We start from the raw sequence: 20074 nt of genomic DNA, 5'->3' as shown, positions 1-20074 counted from the left end.
TGAAATACATTGTCTAGAGAAAGAAGGTTCCAGGTGGCATGTTTCTTAGGATATGAGCGAGATGCATCACTTATGTCAGGATTGTCTATTATGTGTTGAGGTCATTCAGATGATGGCTTTAAGTTATTGTTTTGTGATGCATTGTAGGAAAAGCCAGGAGCATAGTAAAGTAGAATGAAGGCCAAAAGTATACAAGGGGTCTAGGTGAGCATTGGTATAAGTACCATCAGAACCTGGTGCTGAAAGTGATACTGGGTTCTGAGGAAGGTACATAGGCATGCTAGTTTCAGGTAAGGGCAAGGGCACCATAGGGATCAGGGTCCCAGGAAGATGGCAAAGTGTGAATATGCCAATTCATGATTGATTGTATAAAAAAGATCATATGCCTACTGGTATAAAGAAACCTCCATTTAGGGGAAAATTTCTTCAATAAAATTGGCAAATTAACACCTGCAAAGCTCACAGTCAATAAAAAAAAATTCTAAATAAGATACATCAGCATTTAGTTTGAAGCCTCTCTGAAGAGGCATTTTCTAGTTGTTGTGTGGAAGTTAATTTACTAAATAAAACTGAGACATTAAACCTAGAGAGAGAATGAGGGGTGAAAACCTGAATGCTGATAAAAAGACATTGTGGCAGAATAGAAATCTATATTAAGATGTTTCACTTGGAGACCAAGCAAAACATCTTGGTAAAGATTTCATTTTGCCATAATGTATGTTTAAACCTTACACAGCCAAAATCAACACAAGCCTTCCTTTAAGCAAAGCCTGTAATTGCTGAAACAATGAAGCCAATCAGAAAAAGCATTCTTTAGTTATTGATCAGAAATTTATTCCAAGTTTATTAACTGTGTTAATGAACTGGTAAATTTGCATCTATGAAGACTAAACTTATGGGGTACTACTATCCTCTTCATAAGATGCATCAGCATTAAAGATTGGAGCTGGTTTGAAGACATATTCAGGTTATTTCATGGAATATATATTTTTAAAAACAAAACTATCACTTGCATATACATTCTAATATTATTCCCATAATCAACAGTCCCACTCATTTTTCAGATTTAATGGACAATCAACAATATTGGGCATCCTCTCCCCATTAGCTCATTCAATCAAGGTTTTACAGTATTACCTATTGCTAAACATTTCTTAACATTATTCAATTAACTGTCTTTTAACTCTGGCATTTCCAACTTTTCTACTATGCCTTCTACAACAGTCTCTCCTGCTTTAGCAGTAAGGCCTCCTAAAACAATTACTCTCTTGCTTCTTTCAAGCCTTCCAAAATATTTGCTTAATATCTTTATGCACTATTAGGTGCATAAACATTTATTATAACTCAATTTATTCTAATCCATGGAATTCCTGAATTTTAATATTTATACCCTCTTCTTTCCATAATTGCTCATTTAATATTACTGCTGCTACTCCATTATATCTCATTCTTGGACACGCCTAAACTGACTGTTTACTACTACCCATTTAAATTCACCCACCCCCTTTTAGTTATGTTTCACCTGGTGTTAAGACTATCAGTTTCCTTTCATTCATAGCACTATAATAATTTCTTAATATCCATACTACATCCACAAAATTACATTCAGTACTTTCATGATAGGAGTCATACAGCACCTGGGAAAATGGCAGGCGATCAAGTTTGATTCAAGGAGGGGAGGTAAAGTTCAACCTTCACTGAGGGGATAAAATAAATAAAAAAGAAAAAATCAGACTTCAGAAAAAAACTGGTTATTAGAATTACCTTGGCTCCCAGCATTTAAGTTGTCTTCCATGCCAAGCATGGCTCATGGAAGGACTATAGCCCATGGACTTTAAGAAAACACTACAGAGATAGAACTACTGAATTAAAAAATATAGAGAAACAAAGACAAATGTATATATGTACAGTCATAAACACATTTATATACTGTATAATGGGTTTACATTTCACATTCATACAGTATTACGGAGATTGTTATTATATTTAAGGGTAAGGCTTCAACCCATAGGGATTATGCAGTGTCTAGGAAGGGAAGGCAGTCAGGTTCAATCCAAGGAAAAGGAGGTCAGGTTTAATTTGTGAGTCAAAATTCTCCCACCAGCATCAAGGAATCTCCCTTGGAGATAGCATGACAGGTGAATAGTACTTTCCTGGGTACTACCTACACTATACCTAATATTATACTAAAATCTTTCTGCAAATTTTTCATTGCATCATTATAACATTTACTGCATTATTCTATTCCCTCCTTCTCCCCTCAAGGAAGGTGCCTTGATGCTGGTGAGGGGCTCTTGATCCAAGGTACCAGACTTAGCCTCCCCTTCCTTCCTTGGATAGAACCTGAATGCTTCCATTTCCCAGGCACTATATGACACAATGGATTCAGTGCTTTCCACTGATTGAAATATACAAGTATTCCATTTTCCTTTTCTAAGATGAAAAAATAAAAAATGGATCAGTTTTAGTTTATATTAAATCTTCATTGATACAATAAAAAAATATAAGTATTAACATCTCTTTTTAACATTATCTACAAACATATACAAATGTACAATAAATAATGCTCAAATATTTATATAAATATACATTAAATACAATATCACATCAGTTGTCATGTAAACATTTACAGTAAATCTGATACAAAGAAAAATTCAATAACTAGAACACTCATACACAAATGCATTAATATGCTAAACAGTGTGGAAAGAAAGCATGCAGAGCCCTACTGTGGTACTGTATAGAGCTTAATATGCTTTCTCAATTATAAACAACATTCCATGCACTGTAGAAACAATAAAACTTCATAACCTGAAGCTTAAATTTTTCAATTTTATTGAAAATATCTAACGAGCTTAAAATTTTTTAACTAGGGAAAAACAAAAAAAAAAATAACTGGGATGAATGATTCAGTAGTTATAGGCCATATTTATCATGCTGAAAGGTAGAATTTCCTTTCATAGTTTATCAAGCCACAAAATATGTGCAAACAATTAAGGGCAATTGTTAAGTAAACATTAAAAAAATAATACTATTGATAAGAAAATTTACACTTAAATAACTGAAAGCAAATTATATATTAATTCACATTTGGATGCACTGTAATTGTAAAATTACAATTTATGAAATTTATTTATCATACTTTTACTTGTTCTGTAAAACTCAAATTGTGATTATTCTTTCAATTTAAATTATAATTACAATTATAATATGATTTCAAAACTCAATAATAAATTTTCCAAATTAACCCCATTTTGTCTGAATTGTCATTTAACCCATTATACTTTTCTTTTATTATTTAAGATGGGATACCATGACCAGAAATCTGGCTTCTGTAGCTACAAATAGATAATCACTGTTTTGAAACAACTTGTGCAATTTCCATGAAAAGTAAATTATCTCCTTCATCCAGAGGGTGTCTAAAATTTAGAGTTGAGTCTAAGTTATAATAGTGCCAGAAGGACCAGTACCCTCAGCAATGATAAAAGACCCATCAGCTAGAGTATGAGCATGAGCAACTAATGTAGCTGCCATAGCCTGTTCTTCTGCTGCTTCTTGCTGCTGTTCTGCAGACGGGCCCCCAAGTTGTATCTTGTGCTTGCGCCACATGTGAGCTTTCAGGTTACCTTTAGTTTCTGATGCATACTCACAACGAGTGCAAGGGAATGGCTTCTCTCCAGTATGAATTCGAAGATGTACATTTAGAGTTTCTTTCCGTTTAAAACTCTTTGAGCAAAAGTCACACTGAAACTGCGGTCTAGTTTCGTGAACCATGCTGACGTGTTTTTTAAGGGCCATGGCACCCCTCATAACTTTGCCACATATCTGACAAGCAACTTCTAATTTGCGATCCTCATGTTGTCGTTCATGCATGTTGAGCTTCCATTTTTTGCTAAATGTTTCACCACAGTGACTGCATATGAAAAGCCCCCCTACATCTCCTTCTTGTATGTCATGTAAACTATATTTGTGCCTTGCTAATGACTTTGAATTTGACATTTGTTTATTACACATTTCACAAATGAGGTTCCGCTTAATACACTGGCGATCAGGGCAAACAGGATTATCGGGACTAATTGGTAGTGTCAAATCTTCACCTTTGCATTCTTTCTTGCGGCAGAAGTTGCAACCTTTAGCTAAGAAGACAGCAAGGCTAAGAGGAAGTATTCCCCGATCTTCTACTTGATCCACCATTATGTGCATGATTAATTCCTCGTGGAATGAAGGATTTACATATAGTTCAAGATCAGATACTGCTCTCCGTTTCAAATCTGTACTTACTTGCTGAAAACAAGCTCGTGTAAGAGCACTTCCAGGACTTGACAAAAGTTCATCTCCATTACCTGCCATTCTGTTCACAAGATCATCAAGATCCTGTGGTGTAGAGGAATCATCAGGCAAAACATCTCCTTCAAGTAATGGAGGCATTAGAGTGTCCTTACTGCTAGATCCTGTACCTCCACTACCTGCAACTGATCTTCCCACCACTTTTCTTCCCATTCGAATCCGATAACGATACATTGCTATCATATGAACATATTTAGAAATGTGTTGTGGATCAATCTGATGATAATTAATTATCTGCATATCTCCTACTGTTATAGTTTCTACCTCTTGAACTACTGGGTCACCTATTGATGCCTTATTATATGCCTCATCTATTAAAGGATTTCCAGTATGAGTGACTAATATCTCCACATTAAATCCACTACCTTCATTGTCTGTACATCCTTGTTGATGCATCAAGTTGTTTTTCTCAAGGACTTCATTCATCACTTCTGAGAAGAATTTTGTAAGTTCATTCTGATCAAAAAGTTTGGTGAGCAAAATATCTGCATGCCAAAGGGTTATTATATGCTGTGAGGTTCTAGCAATTTGAAGTGTTGAAGCAGAAGGGTCAAACAGTTCCTCAATCTTTCCCAGAAATGGTGTAAGTGCACTGTCTACAATTTTCTGAACTGATACCTGCAAAGAAAGATTAAGAATGTTTAAAACTTTGTTTCTTAACACAGGCTTTTTAATTTTTAAGCCAAAATTTTTAATTACAGCTTACTATTTTTTCATTTTTAATAACCTCTGCTATTACAAACCACCACTCAATTTTCTTATTTTAGATTAATTTATCATTATACAGTACAGCCTCTCCTCACTTAACGGCGGAGTTCCGTTCCTCAGACCATGTCGTTAAACAAATTCGTCGCTAAGTGAGGAGCATACTATAATAGTAGTGGGTTTGTGTCAGCCATCTTTGATATTGTTTTAATGTCACCTTTGCACCATTTATAACATTTCTGGTATATTTTTAAATGTTTATACAGTAGTGTACTGTATACTGAAATAAAAGGAATAGAGGAAATCAGCTTTAATATACATTATTTAGGTATAAATACTGGTCAGAGAGCCCGTTGTAAGTCCGAGGCATCGGTAAATAAGTACGTTGCTAAGTGAGGAGAGGCTGTATTTGTATGCACTGGATTTATAAGTTTATTTTTCATTCACATCATACTTCTTGAGTAATAATGTCATATTTGTGATCTTCCCTAGTTTTTTTTTTTTTCAAGTGTTGACAAATTTTGAAGGAACAATTTAAATGTTTGCCAAAGAAATGCACATACAGCGGAACCTCTGCTTACGAGTGCCCCAACATGCGAGTTTTCAGGATACGAGCCATTGCTCGGTCGATTTTTTGCTCCTGCATACAAGCCAAAATTCAGGTTGCAAGCTTCCCCCTCAAGGGAGGTTCCATGACACTCCAGTTCCCTAAATTAATAATAATAATAATAATAATAATAATAATAATAATATTTTTTTTTTATTTATTATCACACCGGCCGATTCCCACCAAGGCAGGGTGGCCCGAAAAAGAAAAACTTTCACCATCATTCACTCCATCACTGCACATACAGCGGAACCTCTGCTTACGAGTGCCCCAACATGCGAGTTTTCAGGATACGAGCCATTGCTCGGTCGATTTTTTGCTCCTGCATACAAGCCAAAATTCAGGTTGCAAGCTTCCCCCTCAAGGGAGGTTCCATGACACTCCAGTTCCCTAAATTAATAATAATAATAATAATAATAATAATAATAATAATAATAATATAATAATAATAATAAGCAAGTTTCAGAACATCGCCACTAGATGTTGCAGGGAGCGCCACAACATCAGTTGAGCAGTGCAATGTGTTTATGTCAGTGTGGAAGCATTTCTTGTGTTATTATTGCCAAATTTCTTTTTTCTAACCATGGGTCCTAAGAAAGTAAGTGCAAAGGACAGTGCTGAGAAGAAAAAGAGGATGATGTCCGTGGAATTACAGCATGAAATCAGAGATAAACAAGCGAGGTGTGTGGTGGGAGTAGGAGCTAGTAGCAAGTAGCCTATCTTCCACTCTCCACCTCTGCCAGCGTATGTACACTTTATAAAACCACTTTGTTTCTTTTCATTCTCTATTATGTTTTTATACAATATTTCTTATTTATTAAACTTATTTATAAAACTAGTGCAGTTAGCCTCACAAACACTCCATTTTCTCTTGTAATAAAAGCATGGGAAGATATAGTCAGCAGGAGAGGGAATGGGCGCCGCCACCACCGCCACCACTCGCCATATTACGGCCTGAGCAGCGGCAGCAGCAACCTCCAAGCTCCGTACTTTTCTCCAACTATCAGAGCCACCAATGCTCCTATGATGACCTAGTTACAAGCAAAACTGAACTACCCAACGTAGCACCCAGAATGACCAAAGATTACCAACAGTGAAACCTACAAATCGAAAATATTAGAGATCAAAGGAAGACTGCCCACAAACCGAAAGCAACACCCCGCTGCCAGCCGAACAACGTAACCCCAAGCTTTGTATAACTAATTCTTCTTAACTACAACAATTCCTGTAGTATTATGAGGTGCAATCTAAGAGGAAACAGCACCAAGGCCAGCAAGAAAACACCGAAAAATCAACTATTCAACAAGTGTAGCCAGGAGGACGCCGGCCCAGCAACCACCCCACTCACCACCGCTCAAGGCGACACCACAACAATAACAACAAATATGGCTGCCCCCAGCCCATCCACCCCTTTCTTCCCCGGATTCAACCTACCAAGTAGTCTCTCAGGTATGACCAACGATCCAGATACCCTAAAGACATGCATCTCCACCTTAGTTATTGAAAATATGAATCTTCGAGAGACACTAACAAAACAAGACACCAGGATGACACAACTCGAGAACAAAATCCTCAGTCTTGAACAAAAGTTATCAACACCAGGAATGACTAACTGTGACAAGACCATCCAAACAGTCATAGATAGCCATACCCAACAAATAATATCTCTTAATACAAAGGTTGAAGAAGCAGTAAAAGAATGGAAGAACAACTTAGATAACCAGTTCAGTGACTACTTTGCTCTCCAAGAAGATAAAACTGAGCAAGATAAACTATCGGACGCAGTAATAGTTAACAGTCCACTTTTTCCCAGTGATATGAACCAAACAAACAGTAAAGAAATTACTCTGCAGATCATAAAGGACCAAACAAGTGTTATTGTACCAGAGTCAGAAATAAAAGAAGCCAGGTTACTAGGATCCCATGGTAGAAAAAGTGTTATGCTTAGATTCCACTCACATGACAGGAAAAAAGACTTAATAATTGCATCTATTAAAGTAAAGAAAGAGGTATACATAAACGAGTGTCTTACCAAAAAACGTCAGAACCTCCTGTATAGAGTCAGAAAACTTAAGCGGGAGAATAATGACACAATACACCAATGCTTCACACGGGATGGGAAAATTCTAGTTAGGAAAACAAATGTAGGTCAACTGTACACAATCACGAACGAGAATGATCTATCACGATTTCTCAGGGATACTGATCTTACAGAGAATAACTAAATGTCCAACCTAAAAGCCTACGTAATGTAGTGTATGTTTTGCTCCATTATTGTTCAAATCTCGTAGTACAATCTCTTAGTAATTAAATAATCAACTACCTCATTTTGTGATTTTACTGGTAAGCATAAGTCACCTTATCTAATTTTCTTATATACTATTGTTTGCTTAAATATTAGCTGAATCAATACTTTCTCTGGCCATATTACTACCTATTTTTTTAAATACTATCAATTGATATTACTAAAATTAATAATTACCATTTTTACTATCAATACAATTTACTCTTAACATTTTTGACATCATTTAATAACCAATACTTGTCTAATTACCTTAACCAGTTTTAATACCACATTTACTATCTTAGAGTACTCTTAATTACCTTGTACTGCCAAATAACCTCAAGTATAACTACCAGTGCAATTTTGAAAGAAATAAACATTACTTTTTCACTTATTTTGTAATCATTATTACTTACTAAAATTTTATTAAACACCATATTTACTACCAGTCAATTTTACTTTTGTACATTAATCATTATTTTATACTTCCCATAACATTTTGTTGCCAAATTTCCAAGTTTGTATATTCAACTCCAACCTTTATATTATCCTTTGTACCTGTGTACCTGTGTATCTGTGTACCTGTCTACCATCTTACTATCATATTATAACCAAGACATTGCCATTGTTATTTTTTACTTATTATTCTTTTGGTACTTTAATTTGTGAATTTTATTTTGTCAATTTAAATCTAGTTATACTCTTGATCTTGTCAACAACCTATACCAGACCCTAGTGCAATTGTTTTCATATCTTAGTGACTATATTGTGTGTGAAATTAGTGTATATTTCAATTATATTATTGTTCAAGGCCCTTAACTATCTTTTGCTAACTAGTACCAACTACCTCATATATTTTTTTTTCTACTTTTTTTTATTATTTTGCTACCTTAACTTGCATATTTTATCTTGTCAATTTAAATCTAGTTATACTCTAATTCTTGTAAACAACTTTTATAAGACCTTAGTGCAATTACAATTGAGAGTCTTGTGCCTTTTTTATATCATTAGATTAAACTCAATTGTACTATAGCTCATTCTAGCTCAATACATAGTCAATACCAAATTCATTATATTAGACCATAGTGTAATTACTAGTGAGAGTCTGGTGCTATTTTTAATTTGTATTTTTATATTATTAGATTAAACCTTGTTGTACTATAGCTCATTCTAGGTCAATACATAGACTATACCAAAGTCATTACATTAGACCTTAGTGCAATTACAAGTGAGAGTCTTGTGCTATTTTTAATTTGTATTTTTATATTATTAGTTTATACCTAGTTGTACTTTAGCTCATTCCAGCACAACACATAGACAACACCAACTCCATTATGTGTATTAGTGACTATACTCTACATGACCAAAATGCTATAGCTATATACTTGTCCAAACTTCCCACCACTACAGATATCAGTACTAAAACTCAACCCACAACTCAGGATATAAATAACCATAATTTAAACCTAGAAGATGATTGATCACGTTGACCCTGATCTAAACCTCCATAATCTGACACACAATCAAAACCTATTGGAAAGTAACTGCCTTTACTACACAGCATCACAAGCCAGCACTATCCTAAACAATGCTAAAAGTCTATCAGTACTTAACTACAACATCAGGTCCTTAAGCAAACACTATGATGACCTCCTGGCACTCCTTGAATCACTAAAGACACCGTTCTCCTGCATTATTCTTACTGAGACCTGGCTTAAGCAGGCCATAATAGATATCTACCCTCTACCAGGATACACAGCAATCCACAACTGCAGACCATACCAAGTTGGGGGTGGTATTGCAATCTATTACTCTAACCAATTATCTTGTATTAGCACCACTTGCTTTAGTGATGAATATGGAGAATACATTTTTGCTAATTTTACTGTAAAAAACCTTAAGACGCCTATAACAATCGGTGCCATTTACCGGATACCCCACACAAACATCCCAAATTTCAGTGAGAAACTAAAGGCACTAATAACAAACAGACAAATGAATAAGCACCACCTTCTCTTAGCTGGAGACTTCAAAATCAACTTTGGCTTACTAGATGATCAGCCTGTAACTGATTTCATCAACAATATGAACAACACACTTCTCATACCAACAATAACTAAACCAACCAGGCTCACTGAAACGAGCGCAACCATAATAGACCACATATGGACCAATATACTAGCCCCCCTTAAATCAGGGATAATCACAGATAGCACTAGAGACCACTACCCTACCTTCCTCTTGATAAACATTAGTAAACCACCACTTGAATACAACAAAGTTTCATTTAGACTCCATGATGAGGCCTCAATAAGGAAGTTCACAGCTGACCTAGAGACTGTTGACTGGCCTACAGAATTCTCCAAGGCCAATGGTATTGACGACTGGACAGACATTTTTCTTAACAAATTACTTAGACTATACAACAAACATTGTCCTATAAAAACGAAACTGATCACAAACAAACAGCTTGGTTGCCCATGGCTAACCAGCACCATTCTGAAATCCATTGATAAGAAACAACAATATGAAAAGCAATATAGACAGGGCTTAATACACAAAGATATTCTTAAATACTATTCATCAGTCCTCACCAAAGTAATAAAGAAAGCCAAACAACTATACTACTCCAGTAGATTCACTGACATAAGAGGAGATATAAAATAGACCTGGAAAACACTCTCTCAGATTCTAGGGACCCAAAAACTGAAAAAAAAAACAAGAATATTGCCCTAACTAAACCTAATGAAACACCACTGCATCCCACTGACACAGCTAACAAGATAAACGACTTCTTCTCAACCATAGGTTCTAATCTCGCCAATAAAATCCCATGCACCAATGCCCATGCCGGGGACTACCTAGATGGGAATTTCCCAAATTCCTTCTATCTTGCTCCAACTGAGCCCATGGAAGTCACCGAGATTATAAAGTCACTTAAAAATAACTCAGGGAATCTGTCTCATGTCCCACCATTATTGTACAAGAGAGCGGCCCATGTCCTCTCGCATGCTATCTCATTACTTTTTAACAAGTCACTAGAAACTAGCACCTTCCCGAAACTACTCAAGACGGCAAGGGTTACACCAATACATAAAGGTGGTGACCCTCCAGATTTAAACAACTATAGGCCAATATCAAACTTACCATTGCTATCCAAAATATTTGAGAAACTCGTGCACAGGAGACTATATTAATTTATAACGGCACAAAACATACTCGACCCCTGCCAATTTGGATTCAGGAAAAATAAAAGCACTAACGATGCAATCATAAAAATGCTAGATCTGCTTTACACAGCATTGGAAAATAAGGAATATCCACTAGGAATTTTTATTGACCTAAGAAAAGTTTTTGACACAGTAGACCACGGCATCCTACTCCACAAACTTGACCATTATGGTATAAGAGGCCATGCGCTTGCATATTTCAAATCTTACCTTACTAATAGGCATCAGTATGTCACCATTAAAGACACAGCATCAACAACACAGCCACTTGATACTGGAGTTCCGCAGGGAAGTGTCCTTGGTCCCCTGCTCTTCCTCATATACATCAATGATCTTCCAAACGTATCTCAACACCTGAACCCCATTCACTTTGCTGACGACACGACTTATGTCATCTCTCACCCTAATCTTGCCACCCTCAACACCATTGTTAATGAGGAGCTGATCAAAATATCGACTTGGATGACAGCCAATAAACTTACGCTTAACACTGACAAAACCTACTACATTATGTTTGGTAGCAGAGCAGGAGATGCGCAAATTAACATTAAGATCGACAACACTCTAATTGCCAGGCATAATGAGGGCAAATTCCTAGGCCTATACCTCGACAACAACCTGAACTTCAGCACCCATATCCAACACATAACCAAAAAAGTATCCAAAACGGTTGGGATCCTCTCCAAGATACGATACTACGTGCCGCAAACTGCCCTTCTCACACTATACCATTCACTTATATATCCATACCTCACCTATGCTATATGTGCTTGGGGTTCAACTGCAGCAACACACCTAAAGCCAATAATAGCCCAACAAAAAGCCGCAGTAAGAATAATCACTAAATCCCATCCCTGGCAACACACCCCCCCACTCTTCATAGATCTAAACTTACTCCCTGCTCAGTACATCCACACTTACTACTGTGCAATCTACATCTACAGGACCTTAAATTCCAATATTAACCTTGACCTAAAACGCTTTCTTGATAGTTGCGACAGAACCCACAGGCACAATACCAGACACAAACATCTCTATGACATTCCCCGTGTCCGACTAAACCTTTACAAAAATTCAATGTATGTCAAAGGCCCTAAAATCTGGAACACCCTACCTGAAAATTCTAAAACTGCAGACACATTCATCACCTTCAAAACTACCATCAGAAAACATCTTATCTCCCTGATACACCCTGTCAGCTAATTACACGAATACCACCTGGTGGTTAACACTTACACTCACTCACCCATTTGACCATAAACAGAAATATCAATCTCAATCTCAAAATAATGAATCTTAACTAGTCATAAGTTGGCCTGTGATACTCCAATACTGAAACTATGTATAGTGCCAAATCAAAAGCATTCACATTGCTAAACTCACAAACTAGTATTTAGTCACTTAGCCATAATACCAACTTACCTCATAATTTTGTAATATTTTAAACTTAAGATTTAATTTAAGTCTGCCCGAAATGCCTAGCCATGCTAGGTGTTCTAGTGGTACACTCTGTAATTATTATTTTACTACATGTAAACAATACAATAACCAAATTCTGTAAACTCAGCATTGTAATCCTTATAGAGAATAAACTTTGAATTTGTTTTATTCATTCTGGAGTATATATTATGTTTCTATGTTAATTATATTGTTTATTATGTCATATTAGATTAAGTGTGATAGATAAATAAGCCAAAGAGTTGATATTAGCATCATACTGAAGCATTTCTGTCCTGCCTCCCGAGAACAGGAATTCCGTTGGAATGGATTAATGGCATTTCAATTAATTTAAATGAGGAAAATTGACTCAGCATATGAGCAGATCAGGTTATGAGCTAGGTCACAGAATGCATTAAAATCATAAGCAGAGGTTCCACTGTATTTGTTAAGCTGAGAAACCAATGTGGGAAAAACTGAGGATGGCTTCAGAAAACATACAAGTGAGTATAAGCAAGAAGAGAAAGATAATTTTTTGTATGTATAAACATGCTAAAGTAGGAGAAACTTTTAGAGAGGGTGTGGTAGGTAAGTTTGGGAGCCCTTTGATTGAACTTTGTATAGAAAGGGGTTTAGTTATAGGTAATACATATTTTAAGAAAAAGAGGATAAATAAGTATACAAGATATGATGTAGGGTGAAATGACAGTAGTTTGTTGGATTATGTATTGGTAGATGAAAGACTGTTGAGTAGACTTCAGTATGTACATGTTTATAGAGGGGCCACAGATGTATCAGATCACTTTCTAATTGTAGCTACACTGAGAGTAAAAGGTAGATGGGATACAAGGAGAATAGAAGCATCAGGGAAGAGAAAGGTGAAGGTTTATAAACTAAAAGAGGAGGCAGTTAGGGTAAGATATAAACAGCTATTGGAGGACAGATGGGCTAATGAGAGCATAGGCAATGGGGTTGAAGAGGTATAGGGTAGGTTTAAAAATGTAATGTTAGAATGTTCAGCAGAAGTTTGTGGTTACAGGAAAGTGGGTGCGGGAGGGAAGAGGAGCGATTGGTGGAATGATGATGTAAAGAGAGTAGTAAGGGAGAAAAAGTTAGCATATGAGAAGTTTTTACAAAGTAGAAGTGATGCAAGGAGGGAAGAGTATATGGAGAAAAAGAAGAGAGGTTAAGAGAGTGGTGAAGCAATGTAAAAAGAGAGCAAATGAGAGAGTGGGTGAGATGTTATCAACAAATTTTGTTGAAAATAAGAAAAAGTTTTGGAGTGAGATTAACAAGTAAAGGAAGCCTAGAGAACAAATGGATTTGTCAGTTAAAAATAGGAGAGGAGATTTATTAAATGGAGAGTTAGAGGTATTGGGAAGATGGAGGGAATATTTTTGAGGAATTGTTAAATGTTGATGTAGATAGGGAAGCTGTGATTTCGTGTATAGGGCAAGGAGGAACAACATCTTGTAGGAGTGAGGAAGAGCCAGTTGTGAGTGTGGGGGAAGTTCATGAGGCAGTAGGTAAAATGAAAGGGGGTAAGGCAGCCGGGATTGATGGGATAAAGATAGAAATGTTAAAAGCAGGTGGGGATATAGTTTTGGAGTGGTTGGTGCAATTATTTAATATATGTATGGAAGAGGGTAAGGTACCTAGGGATTGGCAGAGAGCATGCATAGTTCCTTTGTATAAAGGCAAAGGGGATAAAAGAGAGTGCAAAAATTATAGGGGGATAAGTCTGTTGAGTATACCTGGTAGTGTATGGTAGAGTTATTATTGAAAGAATTAAGAGTAAGATGGAGAATAGGATAGCAGATGAACAAGGAGGCTTTAGGAAAGGTAGGGGGAGTGTGGACCAGGTGTTTACAGTGAAACATATAAGTGAACAGTATTTAGATAAGGCTAAAGAGGTCTTTGTGGCATTTATGGATTTGGAAAAGGCGTATGACAGGGTGGATAGGGGGGCAATGTGGCAGATGTTGCAGGTGTATGGTGTAGGAGGTAGGTTACTGAAAGCAGTGAAGAGTTTTTACGAGGATAGTGAGGCTCAAGTTAGAGTATGTAGGAAAGAGGGAAATTATTTCCCAGTAAAAGTAGGCCTTAGACAAGGATGTGTGATGTCACCGTGGTTGTTTAATATATTTATAGATGGGGTTGTAAGAGAAGTAAATGCGAGGATCTTGGCAAGAGGCATGGAGTTAAAAGATAAAGAATCACACATAAAGTGGGAGTTGTCACAGTTGCTCTTTGCTGATGACACTGTGCTCTTGGGAGATTCTGAAGAGAAGTTGCAGAGATTGGTGGATGAATTTGGTAGGGTGTGCAAAAGAAGAAAATTGAAAGTGAATACAGGAAAGAGTAAGGTTATGAGGATAACAAAAAGATTAGGTGATGAAAGATTGGATATCAGATTGGAGGGAGAGAGTATGGAGGAGGTGAATGTATTCAGATATTTGGGAGTGGATGTGTCAGCGGATGGGTCTATGAAAGATGAGGTGAATCATAGAATTAATGAGGGGAAAAGGGTGAGTGGTGCACTTAGGAGTCTGTGGAGACAAAGAACTTTGTCCTTGGAGGCAAAGAGGGGAATGTATGAGAGTATAGTTTTACCAACGCTCTTATATGGGTGTGAAGCATGGGTGATGAATGTTGCAGCGAGGAGAAGGCTGGAGGCAGTGGAGATGTCATGTCTGAGGGCAATGTGTGGTATGAATATAATGCAGAGAATTCGTAGTTTGGAAGTTAGGAGGAGGTGCGGGATTACCAAAACTGTTGTCCAGAGGGCTGAGGAAGGGTTGTTGAGGTGGTTTGGACATGTAGAGAGAATGGAGTGAAACAGAATGACTTCAAGAGCATATCAGTCTGTAGTGGAAGGAAGGCGGGGTAGGGGTCGGCCTAGGAAAGGTTGGAGGGAGGGGGTAAAGGAGGTTTTGTGTGCGAGGGGCTTGGACTTCCAGCAGACATGTGTGAGCATGTTTGATAGGAGTGAATGGAGACAAATGGTTTTTAATACTTGACGTGCTGTTGGAGTGTGAGCAAAGTAACATTTATGAAGGGGTTCAGGGAAACCGGCAGGCCAGACTTGAGTCCTGGAGATGGGAAGTACAGTATCTGCACTCTGAAGGAGCGGTGTTAATGTTGCAGTTTAAAAACTGTAGTGTAAAGCACCCTTCTGGCAAGACAGTGATGGAGTGAATGATGGTGAAAGTTTTTCTTTTTCGGGCCACCCTGCCTTGGTGGGAATCGGCCAGTGTGATAATAAAAATAAATAAAATAAACATGCTATATGCATTGTATAGAGAGAATGCCACCACAGAGTAGAACATTCGGCTCACATCCAAAAGGACTCAGATTTGATTCCTAGGCAGGGCAAAATGTATGAGAAAGTTTCCTTACACCTGCTGCACTATTTGGGCTAAGTAACACTTGGGGGTTAGTCAGCAGTTGTGGATTGCATCCTATGGGTGGCAGCATACTACAAAAATGGTTGGCCTTTGAAACAATATTAGGTAGTACAGCAGTTCTTTATCCTGTAAATTAAACTTTAAAAAAAAAAAAAAGTGCAAACACTAAGGAAAGGAGACACCATTCTAATTTTCCCATTTTCAATCTGATGGGCAACTGGCACAAATTCCATTTATTGTCTCAGTATACCATTTTATTTCTTAGAACATACTATTGGAGCACTGTGACAGGCCTACTGGCTCATGCTAGACAGATTTACCTCACTCATCCACACCCACTCACCACCTATTTTTAAAGCTACCCAAGTTATCGCCTGAATGATAATTCTTGAGTTTGTTCAATGAAGTGAAAATTCTGAGTTAGGTTATATTAGATTAGGTTAGGTTATTGCTAGCTGAAAGTTTCAATAAATTTACATGTGAGATTATTCTTTGTCAATAGGAAAATATCAGACTTTTCCAGACCAATCAATGACTTGGTAACATTATTATGATCAATGGTATTCATTGGAAAGCTTTAGATTTAGTAAGGATAAAGAAAAGCACTGGGAGCAAGGAGCTAGTAACCCCTTCTCCTGTATACATTAATAAATTTAAAAAGAGAAACACTCATTTTTCTTTTTAGATCACCCTGCCACAGTAGGATATGGCCAGTTTGAAGAAAAAAGAAAGAAAAGCACTACACTCAGCAGACACGTGTGAGCATGTTAGATAGGAGTGAATGGAGACGAATGGTTTTTGGGACCTGACGAGCTGCTGTAGTGTGAGCAGGGTAATATTTTGTGAAGGGATTCAGGGAAACCAGTTAGCTGGACTTGAGTCCTGGAAATCGGAGGTACAATTCCTGCACTTTATTAAGCCTTTGACCGTCTAGGTCATATAAATACGTCTTACAAGCCAGTGTTTTTGATGTATTAATTCGCATTTTTTTTTTTTCAACAAGTCAGCCGTCTCCCACCGAGGCAGGGTGACCCAAAAAAAGAAAGAAAATCCCCAAAAAGAAAATACTTTCATCATCATTCAACACTTTCACCACACTCACACATTATCACTGTTTTTGCAGAGGTGCTCAGAATACAACAGTTTAGAAGCATACACATATAAAGATACACAACATATCCCTCCAAACTGCCAATATCCCAAACCCCTCCTTTAAAGTGCAGGCATTGTACTTCCCATTTCCAGGACTCAAGTCCGACTATATGAAAATAACCGGTTTCCCTGAATCCCTTCACTAAATATTACCCTGCTCACACTCCAACAGATCGTCAGGTCCCAAGTACCATTCGTCTCCATTCACTCCTATCTAACATGCTCATGCACGCTTGCTGGAAGTCCAAGCCCCTTGCCCACAAAACCTCCTTTACCCCCTCTCTCCAACCCTTTCGAGGACGACCCCTACCCCGCCTTCCTTCCTCTATAGATTTATATGCTTTCCATGTCATTCTACTTTGATCCATTCTCTCTAAATGACCAAACCACCTCAACAACCCCTCTTCTGCTCTCTGACTAATACTTTTATTAACTCCACACCTTTTCCTAATTTCCACACTCCGAATTTTCTGCATAATATTTACACCACACATTGACCTTAAACAGGACATCTCCACTGCCTCCAACCGTCTCCTCGCTGCTGCATTTACCACCCAAGCTTCACACCCATATAAGAGTGTTGGTACTACTATACTTTCATACATTCCCTTCTTTGCCTCCATAGATAACGTTTTTTGACTCCACATATACCTCAACGCACCACTCACCTTTTTTCCCTCATCAATTCTATGATTAACCTCATCCTTCATAAATCCATCCGCCAACACGTCAACTCCCAAGTATCTGAAAACATTCACTTCTTCCATACTCCTCCTCAATTTGATATCCAATTTTTCTTTATCTAAATCATTTGATACCCTCATCACCTTACTCTTTTCTATGTTCACTTTCAACTTTCTACCTTTACACACATTCTCAAAATCATCCACTAACCTTTGCAATTTTTCTTTAGAATCTCCCATAAGCACAGTATCATCAGCAAAAAAGTAACTGTGTCAATTCCCATTTTGAATTTGATTCCCCAAAATTTAATCCCACCCCTCTCCCAAACACCCTAGCATTTACTTCCTTTACAACCCCATCTATAAATATATTAAACAACCATGGTGACATTACACATCCCTGTCTAAGACCTACTTTTACCGGGAAGTAGTCTCCCTCTCTTCTACACACCCTAACCTGAGCCTCACTATCCTCATAAAAACTCTTTACAGCATTTAATAACTTACCACTTATTCCATATACTTGCAACATCTGCCACATTGCTCCTCTATCCACTCTATCATATGCCTTTTCTAAATCCATAAATGCAATAAAAACTTTCCTACCTTTATCTAAATACTGTTCACATATATGCTTCAATGTAAACACTTGATCTACACATCCCCTACCCACTCTGAAACCTCCTTGCTCATCCGCAATCCTACATTCTGTCTTACTTCTAATTCTTTCAATTATAACCCTACCATACACTTTTCCTGGTATACTCAGTAAACTTATTCCTCTATAATTTTTACAGTCTCTTTTGTCCCCTTTCCCTTTATATAAAGGGACTATACATGCTCTCCGCCAATCCCTAGGTACCTTCCCCTCTTTCATACATTTATTAAACAAAAGTACCAACCACTCCAACACTATATCCCCCCCTGCTTTTAACATTTCTGTCATGATCCCATCAGTTCCAGCTGCTTTACCCCCTTTCATTCTACGTAATGCCTCACGTACCTCCACCACACTTACATTCTGCTCTTCTTCACTCCTAAAAGATGGTATACCTCCCTGGCCAGTGCATGAAATTACCGCCTCCCTTTCTTCCTTAACATTTAAAAGTTCCTCAAAATATTCTCACCATCTACCTAATACCTCCCTCTCCCCATCTACTAACTCCCCTACTCTGTTTTTAACTGACAAATCCATACTTTCCCTAGGCTTTCTTAACTTGTTTAAGTCACTCCAAAATTTTTTCTTATTTTCATTAAAATTTCTATCGGCTTCAAATCAAGCGGGAGAAAGCTGGTAGGTCCACATGTGAGAGAATGGATCTATGTGGTCAGTGTGCATAGTATAAAAAAGTCCTACAGCACGCAGTGCATAATGAGAAAAAAAAAACTCCAACCGTGTTTTTGGATTAAAATGTTGATTTTTGAAGTTTATCTTCATATAATATTTATGGTTGTATTCTCACTTTCTTGGTCTCATGTGATAGAATTGAAGACATTTTACAGAAATAGAGATGATTTTGATTGGTTTCACAAAGAAAAGAACCTTGAAATTGAGCTCAGAGTAATGGAAATGTTTAATTTTTGCCGAAGTTCAAGAGTAAACAAATGACATCATTGTCCAGTATATGTCCAACTAGCCATTCTAATATCAGTCATGAATGGGTTGACATTATTTACACAATTATTACAATATTGCAGTAGTCTGCATAACAGTAAATCTTCTATTTTTTGTGTGAATAAAAGTTCAAAATAGAAAGCAAGAGTAATATAAGGGGGGGGCCTGGAGACGTAACTAATGAACAGAGAAAATGTTATTTTAGTACCAAGAATGTCTGCATTGTTTATTCTGGACCCTATTTTGAAACTGGCATCTTTTTTAATTTGTGTGAAATTGACCACATTGCCAATTTCTGACCACTTTATTGAGTAGTTGAAATTGGTAAATGGGCAGTTTCTTGTACTCAATTGATAGAACAAATGGAGTTCTAGAGAAATAGCTTTGAGTTTGGTCGACTGGAACAATGGAATTGGCCGAAAATAGTGCTCAAAGTGGGTGAAATCGCCGATATGTATATATCGCAGAGATCACTAACTTCGCGAGAGTGTAATTTTGCAAATTTTCCATCAAATTTTGTACTTTTGGTGTCATTACCATCTACAAAAGATTCTCTATCATTTCATAAGAAAAACAATTTTTTTTTTTTAATATTTTGCCACACAGA

The 20074-nt window shown here is 37.1% G+C and overlaps 1 protein-coding gene across 1 annotated transcript; it reads right to left on the bottom strand.

Moving 5' to 3' along the window:
* Positions 1-2028: 2028 nt before the first annotated feature.
* LOC138850964 (uncharacterized) lies at positions 2029-5960 on the bottom strand. The gene is made up of 2 exons (XM_070095332.1): positions 5923-5960; positions 2029-5002 (listed from the first exon to the last, which is right to left on the bottom strand). Exons 1-2 carry the CDS (start codon positions 5958-5960, stop codon positions 3439-3441), a joined length of 1602 nt encoding a protein of 533 aa, XP_069951433.1. The 3' UTR covers positions 2029-3438.
* Between the last annotated feature and the right edge of the window lie 14114 nt (positions 5961-20074).

The sequence above is a fragment of the Cherax quadricarinatus genome, chromosome 50, assembly GCF_038502225.1.
Source record: "Cherax quadricarinatus isolate ZL_2023a chromosome 50, ASM3850222v1, whole genome shotgun sequence".
Taxonomy (NCBI): Eukaryota; Metazoa; Arthropoda; class Malacostraca; order Decapoda; family Parastacidae; genus Cherax; species Cherax quadricarinatus.
The sequence above is the reverse complement of the archived record's forward strand: the minus strand, read 5'-3'. Positions and strand labels throughout refer to the sequence as shown.

Excerpts from the sequence above, each read along its gene's own strand:
- LOC138850964 (XM_070095332.1), bottom strand. The coding sequence starts at position 5,960 with ATGGCTCGTATCCTGAAAACTCGCATGTTGGGGCACTC. Across the intron at positions 5,003-5,922 it reads ACTCGCATGTTGGGGCACTC|AAACAAAGTTTTAAACATTC; the intron begins GTAAGCAGAGGT and ends GCCTGTGTTAAG.